The sequence below is a fragment of the Berghia stephanieae genome, chromosome 12 (genome assembly GCF_034508935.2).
Source record: "Berghia stephanieae isolate SIO BIC M18660-M18661 chromosome 12, UCSD_Bste_1.3, whole genome shotgun sequence".
Classification (NCBI taxonomy): domain Eukaryota; kingdom Metazoa; phylum Mollusca; class Gastropoda; order Nudibranchia; family Aeolidiidae; genus Berghia; species Berghia stephanieae.
The window spans coordinates 32494213-32503539 of NC_088371.1; the positions used below are offsets into that span (position 1 = coordinate 32494213).

General features: G+C 39.1%; 1 protein-coding gene across 1 annotated transcript in view; it reads left to right on the forward strand.

Moving 5' to 3' along the window:
• LOC144958330 (uncharacterized) overlaps window positions 1–7606 on the forward strand; it is a 56334-nt gene extending 48728 nt beyond the window's left edge. The window contains exons 37-44 of the mRNA XM_078890237.1: window positions 792–1052; window positions 1912–2034; window positions 2965–3078; window positions 3515–3656; window positions 4192–4445; window positions 5989–6065; window positions 6533–6583; window positions 7360–7606. Of these exons, the coding sequence (XP_078746363.1) occupies window positions 792–1052; window positions 1912–2034; window positions 2965–3078; window positions 3515–3656; window positions 4192–4445; window positions 5989–6065; window positions 6533–6583; window positions 7360–7365 (1028 nt within the window). The 3' untranslated portion in view covers window positions 7366–7606. The remainder of the gene's footprint in view (window positions 1–791; window positions 1053–1911; window positions 2035–2964; window positions 3079–3514; window positions 3657–4191; window positions 4446–5988; window positions 6066–6532; window positions 6584–7359) is intronic.
• Window positions 7607–9327: the final 1721 nt, after the last annotated feature.

The following is a 9327-nucleotide window of genomic DNA, read 5'->3' on the forward strand; positions in this document are numbered from 1 at the left end:
GTGTGTTAGTCTCTTTTGTGTGTCTCGTGTGTGTGTGTGTGTGTGTGTTTGAAATTATGTTTTGTGTGATTATGTGTGTGTGTGAGTATTTGTCAGTTTAGTGTATATAGTTGTGTGTGTGTGTGTGTGTGCGCGTGTTTGTCTGTATGTTTTTGTGCATGTGTGATTGAATGTTCGTTGTAGCCTACGTATGTGTGTTTAAAACGAAATAGTAGGGAGCACTTACTGATGTAGAGATCTAGATAATGCACACCATTTCATATTTTTATGTGTGTGTTTGTGTGTGTGTGTTTGTTCGAGTGTAGGGTCACGTGGTATATAACACTCGCCCTCGTACCTCTAGGTCACTGAGTTCAAGCCCCGTTTGTAGGAGTCACAAATTTAAGTCCCTGAAATTTTTAATTTTTTTTTTACTCTTTCTCTCACTGACTCATGTGTAAAATAAATACCTGGTTGATAACAGTGTTGTTTCTGTCGTTGGCTTTGTAATATCGTCTTACAGACCTCACGTCTCATCCTATATGTTGTAAAGCACTTTGAGCATATTTCGTGGTAAAATCTTATATAGATAGAACGAAGTTGACGTCACTCAGGTCTTTGTTATTGCTTTTTGTCATCCGCGTTTTATGAGTAATTCTCACCAAACTGTATTCACCAGACTAACTATAAACGTTTAAGGTTACACATAGTTTTGTGCGTTGGTCCGTTATACTTGCGGATGATAATGTTGTGAGTTTCTTAGCTAAGCGCATACTATATATACTTATAAAAAACTTTGTGTCCATTTCCAGCCTGTGACAGCCACTCCTATGGCCAAGATTGCCAAGAACAATGCACGTGTGTCAAGGAACAGACTGCCGACTGCAACGACACGACTGGAGAGTGTGTATGTGTGTCCGGCTGGGAGGGTAATCAATGTCAGACTAATATCAATGAATGCTCCGTCAACCCTCAGCAATGCCCAGACCCACGGGAACAGTGTAACGACTTGCCGGGGAGTGTGGAGTGCCTTTGCGTGTCCGGATACACCAAGATTGACAATGTCTGTGAAGGTGAGGATTCGTATTTTTCTTCAAGTTCCCTTCCTCCTCTCCCTCCTCCTCTTTCTCCTCTCCCAAGTTCTCTTCCTACTCCTCCTCCCCCCCCCCTACTCGTCCAATAACTGGAGGTACCTAAATAAGGCAATAAAATGGAGATAAAGATAAAGGAGTAAATCTGACTCATAAATAAAGAAACAACAAAAAACAAACGACGTTTCGACCTTTGGCTTTTTTTTCAAAGGCCGAAACGTCGTTTGTTTTGTGTTGTTCCCTTATATTTATGAGTCAGATTTACTCCCTTTATCTTTATCTCCATCCTATTCCTCCTCCTCCCCTCACCCTCCTACCCTCCTTCTCCTGCTCTTCCTCCTCATCTTGTTGTTGTTGTTGTTGTTGTTGTTGTTCTTCTTCTTCTTCTTCTTCTTCTTCTTCTTCTTCTTCTTCTTCTTCTTCTTCTTCTTCTTCTTCTTCTTCTTCTTCTTCTTCATCAGCAGCATCATCTACTTAAAGGAAGATCCTTATGAGACGTAACCCCTTTCTGTTTTTTTTTAAAACTGTGCCACGCGTCCTGAATCTTTCATTGTTCTCCCCATCTAATCTCCTATGTCTTGAGACCTTCTCCTTGGCCTCCCTCTGAGATATCTCTGTCGTCTATCTGGAATTTAGTAATGTATTTATGTCTTTATTGATTTTTGTTGTGGGCTGAAGAAGGATTTTGACCCATATACGTTCCATGTTTGGTATTTTGTTCTTCTTTATCTTTTTTTTTTTTGAAGCTGTTATATTCAATTTTGTTTATAGTTTTAAGGAAAGGAGTGACAAAATTATGTATACACATTATTATTATATTGTATTTTATTTTCATTTTCAGATGACAACGAGTGTCTAATCGGTGCTAGTAACTGCGTGTCCCCGCGTGTCTGCAATAACACAGTTGGATCCTTTGAGTGTGTATGCGCTGATGGATTCATTGAGGTTGATGGCGATTGTGTCGGTAAGTTCTCATTACACATATTACACAGATGTATTGTGTACAGTCTTAAACTTACTTACTTATCCGATCAAATCAGCGACTAGCTGTTCTCTCGCCCTTTGGTCTTGAGCCATGGCGTGCGGATTGAACATATGGGTGGGGTTCCCGACCTCCCATAGTGGGCAGGGAGGTACTTGCTTTGTCTTCTATACCCCCTACCGGTTTTCCAATTGCTTTCTGTCTTTGTCTTGGAATGAGATTACTTAGTTTTGTCCTGACCCTGGCCGGAGTCTTTGGCTGGGAGGGCAATAGTCGAATGTATAGTTATAATTTTGGGAGATGATATTTTTTTCCTTGTCTTACATTTTCTTGGGTGCTTAGATTGTAAATCTAGAATATTTTGACCATTCCATTTTCTTCTTTTTACTGGCGCTGATATAACCCAAATGTGTCGCAAGCGCCGTAAAACCCTTAAAAACAACCAAAACAAACAAAAACAGATTGGACTTTGTCTGATTATTTTGTCAGTTGAAACGACAATAAGATCCCATAAAAAGAATTAAATTATAATGTTATGGCAGCTTGTCTGAAGAAAGTCTGAAGACGAGAAGATGATTTTTTGGGGGGTTGGGCGGGGGGAGGGGGGTATTTATTGTCTCAGTTGATCTTTCTACTTTGTCAGACACTCTAACATTGACACCTTTACAGATTTCTACTTTTTCAGAGACTCAAATATTGACATCTTTACATATTTTTGCTTTTTGAAACACTCTAACATTGACATCTTTACATATTTCTACTTTGTGAGATACTCTAACATTGACACCTTTACAGAATTCCACTCTGTGAGATACTCTAACCTATATAACCTTTACAAATTGTTGAAAGAACAATAAATGTTTAAAGATTGTAATTCAATAACAAATTTATCTCTCTTTTAATTTCTCCCAGACGCGTCACTATCAGTGTGTCAGCGGTTCCAGGCCAACACAGGAGGGTGTCAGTCTGGGTTTACGTGTGTAGAACGGAATAATCAGGCAATCTGTGTTGTCGATGACGACGATGGTAAGTCATTGAATTGCCCTTAACTAACCAAACCTATTACCCTTCTTTGTTCATTTTGGCCAGTCAGAAATCTTTATTTTGGCCGGTCAGAAAACTTCTTTTGTAAAGTCAGAAATCTTTATTTTGGCCGGTCAGAAAACTTATTTTGTAAAGTCAGAAAACTTTATTTTGGCCGGTCAGAAAACTTCTTTTGTAAAGTCAGAAATTTTTATTTTGGCCGGTCAGAAAACATCATTTGAAAAGTCAGAAATCTTTATTTTGCCTGTCAGAAAACTTCATTTTGACCAGTCAGAAAACTCATGTCTCGTCCTACATGTTAAGTGTTGCTGTTGTCCAGGGACCGCTTTGAGCACGTTTTGTGGATTTTGCGCTATATAAAATCTCAATTATTATTATATTTTTATAATTTTATTTGGTTTCTTTTTCTATCGAACAGATAGTGACTATGGGTTAAAGGTTGGATTAGGCGTGGGGATTCCCCTTTTCGTCATTCTGTGTATCATCATAGGAGTTGGTGTTTATCTGTACATGAGGGAGAAGAAAATGTCCTCTGGACAAAGTACACCTTCTGACGACAGGTGAGGAGTCATCATCATGTCATTATCATTATCGTTATCACAATCATCACTATCATCATCATCAGCATCATCATCATCATTATCATCATCATCATCATCATCATCATCATCACCACCACCACCAACACCAACAGTACAATTTCAGACGAAAAAAAATGCAAACTCTTTAAAACGAACAAACACAACACATTCACATACACACACGAACACACACATACACGCACACGAACACAGACACAAACATACATACTCATACACTCACAAACATACTCACATAAACACACAAACACATACACAAGCACACCCACATACTCACACAAACACAAACATACATACACACACACACACAAGCACAGACACATACACACACCAACACAAAACACACATACACTCTCACACACACGCACACACATACACACACAAACACACACACACACACACACAATTCACCACGACAGTTTTGAAAATACTTCCATGACAGAAATTCTATCCCCCAAAAAATCATATCCTTTTATTCCTGTCCATTTATCTCCAGAGACGCCCCATTCAGAAGTCTGTTCGCCACACAAATGGCGCCCAAGGGTTCTTGGGGCGCTCCAGGGCGCCTTGGGATGTACTCCCCCGATGCCTATTCTGACGCGGGCACCAGCGAGAGCAGCTATGGCGTCAAGCTCATGAAGTCACGAGGGAAAGTCAGGTCGGATTTCCAGGATTCTCCTTGGTATGAAAATCATGGGGCGACTCCCAGGGACCCCACCCCTAGAGAACCCACGACAGACTCTCATGGAGGTAGGTTTTGGTATTGACTTTGCATAAACGAGGAGACCTACATTATGTCAAGTTTTGATAGGTAGATAGATAGAAGGATAGATAGAGAGATGGTTTTAGTTAGATACAGGAGAGAGAGAGAGAGAGAGAGAGAGAGAGAGAGAGAGAGAGAGAGAGAGAGAGAGAGAGAGAGAGAAGAGAAATAAAAAAAAGAGAGGAAGAAGAAGGAGGAGGAGAAGAAGAAGAAGAAGAAGAAGCATAAGAAGAAGAAGAAGAAGAAGAAGAAGAAGAAGAAGAAGTAGAAGCTGAAGAACGCACAACAATAAATGTAAACAAAGTATCAGCAATAGAAATTCATAGAAACGTAGATTTTTTTAAAAAATTACAAAAAAAACAAAAAAAACAAACATACAAGCAACCAAGACAATCAATTTATAATTTATAAGTAGATAACAGAAAATGAAGTGAGTAGGCTAGCCCGGCGGAGTTGTCGTATCATTAGGTCGCGGGTTCAAGCCCCCATCGCCGCGAAATTTTAAATCTCTATTGTCTTCGGGCACTTTTCTACTCACTTTATTATCAGTTATAATCAACATAAGGGCCTTCTCCGCTCACTATTCTGAATTATAATTTATAAGACTATATGATGACGTCATCAAATGTTGAAATGCTGAATCAACTCTCCAACTGTCTTTCTTATCCACACAGCCCCGACCGAGTCGGTCCCTATAGCTCATTTGGTAGAGCACTCGCTTCACACGCAAAGGGAGCAAGATCGATCCCGGGTGCAGTCGAGAATTTTTTTTGATTCCCCCCCCCCCCCCCCCCCACTGTTCACTCAGCAGTGAATGGGTAGCTGAGTCTGTTAGATTTGGCGTAGAGTATTTTGCGATAGACTAGCGTCATATCCAAAGGATAGCAAGCAATTCCTATTGTACGTTTCACGCTATAAACCCCGGCTCCATGGGCCCAATGGCTCTGTAGTACGACTAAGACTAACTCTCATCCACTCGTCCTCTATCCCCCTATGTCTGTTTTCCAACGAGCTTTCTGTCTTTGTCTTGGATTGAGATTACTTGGTTTGTCCTGACCCTGGCCAGATACCCTGGCTGAGAGGGAAACAGTCAAATGTATAGTTAGTTTTGGGAGATGATATTTTTTCCTTGTAAATCATCTCTCTATTATGCACTGTATTCTATTTTATTTATGTATTATATATGATTTGTAAAGATTTGAGTGTATTCCTCTTAGTGGGGACCTGTGCTTGTGTCAGGATGAGACATTTAGGTGATCTCAATCTAAGTACACTGATAGAATACCCTTGGATTTCTACCTCTGTTCTCTAATTTCCCCTTGTCTTAATTTTTCTGGGGTATTTCAATTGCAATTTTAGAACTTTTTACTATTCCATTGTCTTCCTTTTTACTGGCGCTGATATGACCTAGATAAATGTTTTACAAGCGCCGTATGACCTTTAAAAACAAACAAAACAATTTCATCCACGTTATCAAACGTTGAAATGTTGATGAAACAACTTTCCAATTGTCTTTTCCTTCCAAAACAGCCCCGACCGAGTCAGGATTTCCCACCTCCAACTTCTCCTGGGAGTACATGTTCAGGTTACTGGAACCGCACAGAGGGGTAAGGAACAAAAACATCTTCATTTTTAAGGGGTGTGTGTGTGTGTGTGTGTGTGTGTGTGTGTGTGTGGAGTAGGGGGGGGGGGGGGGGGGGGGGGGGGGGGGAAGGGTGGAGAGAGAGGGAAGAGGTTGGGGGGGGGGGGAGGGGGCGGCACTATATTGCTGTGCTTTTATAAAATACTTTTAAAAAATAGTGACCAGAAAATTTCTACTTCAAATATAATTTTAAAAATAGAATGACCCGCCCCCTCCCCCCTTTCTTTCCGATTTTTACAAATTCTTCATTCTTATATTTATTTATTTATTTATTTTGATAGAATCCCCATTAGAGGTAGACTGATTTTTTTGTGCTGATTTTTTAAGTTCTCTGTACTTTGTCTGTCACTGTTCCATACACACTTTTTCAAATCTTTGTCTTACACCAGTGCCTGTTCCCTAATTTGTTTATTTCTTTGTTTTATTTTGCAGTTTGAAATTCAGAGACCGAATGTAACCGCCTCACCTAACCCAGCATACGAGGTGAGTGGTCATTTATTTTTAGCGAAACTCGAAGTTAGTCTTGATTTTATCCAAATAGAGTTTTAAAAAGCGTTACCTCTATATTATTTCTTCTTCATCTTCTTCTTCTTCTTCTTCTTCTTCTTCTTCTTCTTCTTCTTCTTCTTCTTCTTCTTCTTCTTCTTCTTCTCCTTCTCCTTCTCCTTCTCCTTCTCCTTCTCCTCCTCCTCCTCCTCCTCCTCCTTCTTCTCCTTCTTCTCTATATAAAATATAAATTGGATTACTCACTTATATGTGGCCAAAACATGTGTTTCTGTGGCTTTCGTCCACGTCGTCAGTTGACAACTGAAGACGTGGACGAAAGCCACAGAAACATTATGTTTTGGCCACATTTAAGTGAGTAATCCAATTTATATTTTATAATAGCTCTAACCATCATTATCGAGCACTTTCGTACCTACGAGTACCCACCAACACTCATAAATTTATATATATATATATATATATATATATATATATATATATATATATATATATATATATATATATATTTATATAAACATTTCAAGTATAATTATGATCAACTTCTACAGTATTGTTTCGAGCGTCAGCTCGAAGTTGAACGTAGAAGTTGATCATAATTATACTTGAAATGTTTTATAAGTAACTCCATTTATCAAAAAGTTGAGCACTTTTATCATGGTTCTTGTTTTGTACACACACACACATACACACACACACACACAATCTTTTATCTTTATTCTAATCAAATATTGTATTTTCTTCTTATATTTCAGCCTTAACTCATCGACACCCGACACCCTCCCCCCCCCCCCCCCCCCCCGCCCCCCCACAGCAATCCATTCTCCACCCCCTTGTCGAAATCTCCACCCATATCCCCACTCTACACATCTTCCAATTCAAAGGATGAACTGGATTAAACAAAAAATCAAAAACGACAGCCAAGCTCAATTGTCTTCCAATGCATCCTCGTCATTTATCAACTCTACTACAACAAATGTTGTTCTTAAAAAAAAAAAAAAACCCACCAAAACAAAACAAAACACGACGGGAATGTGATTTATTATGACTAAAATAAATCATTTCACAGCCTCAATCTGATTCTCAAGCTTCACTGTGACGTCATGCCTTCTCGACCAATCGGAAACGAAGAAAGATTTACCAACGTTTGATAATAATAATTTAATTATATTCTTGGAACTGTATAACGCTTGGGATTTTGCATTTTCCAACTGTGAGTCAACAACTGACCAACCATTGGATACTGTTTATATAACACAGGTGTGTTCTCTTTCACGATGATGGTGTGTTACACACGACAAATCACACACATCCAAACACAAACAGGGTAATGTAGAATGTATAATCCGTGGTATAATTATAATATTATGTTTATAGATTACAATAAATTATATATTATTTATGTTGATTGGGGGTCACGATAGCTCAGTTGGTAGAGCACTCGCTTCCCACGCAAAGGGACCGAGATCGATCCCGGGTGGGTGCAGTCGAGATTTTTTCTAACCCCCCTGTCCACCCAGCAGTGATTGGGTAGCTGGGTCTGTTTGATCTGGCGGAAAGTACTTTGCGGTAGGCTAGCGTTCTACCAAAAGGGTAGCAAGCAATTGCTATTGTCCGTTTCACGCTACAGAAACCGGGATAAACTCCGGCTCTATGGGCCTAATCTGAAGCGGCCCCGAAGGACTACTTTATGTTGATTATTCTTTGTTGTTGGCGGGTTAAATTTGACATGATGCTGTTCGTGTTGTACCGAGTTGTTGGGAGGTTTTAATGAGTTGTCTGTTATAATAATATGTCAACAAAGCAGCGATAACTCATAACTCAGAGGGGGGATAACTGTGTTGATGTAAGGTCATGATGTATCTAACATTTAAAAAAATGTGGAGCTGACCGTAGCCATCGTAAACTTATAGCCTGATACTGACCACAAAAAATGATGCCAAAAGACAAGTCTTTGGCCTCAAGAGAATACAAATCGTGAGTTGTAGTCAGTAGTTCAACCAATGAAATAATTTGTTTCCTTGATCTCTACTAACGACAACTCACCAGACGCTGCACAAAACTAAAAAATGACGTCAAACTGGAAGTCTTAGATGGTTCTAGTGTCAGACTATAAGTTAACGGTGGCTACGAGCTGACACTTTTATATTATATTATATATATATATATATATATATATAATGATGAGAAATAATATAGGGTATGAAGAAGCTTCATATGATAACAGAGGATAAAAATATCAACGGTGTCAAAGAAATAAATTCGGGATGCAACTAACCAGTAGATTTTTGACCAATCAAAACATAGAATTTGTGTCACACCTTCACACATGCTCGGACAAACATAGTTTGTTTTTTTATAAGCAATAACGTGAGTGGTATATCGACCTGATCATTGTTATTGTTTTTTATACCACTAAATGGGTGACAAGTTATCACACGATTTTCCTCGTTAACGTTTTAGTATAGACATAGTTTTCTGTGTTGGCTCTATTGATCAAGCGGTAGAACAGTGTGTATTTTACTTAGACACATACCATCGATAGTTAAACGTTTGTAGTTTGCTACGTTTACCAACCACCGCCATTGTTTACATTCTGACGAATGTCCGAGAGGCGTGGTTATCTAGGTGTCTATAGATAATACATATGAATGGGGATGATCTATATTACCTATCCATATGCTCGAGGTCATCGGTCACATTGCATAGTGTGCTCAAAATGA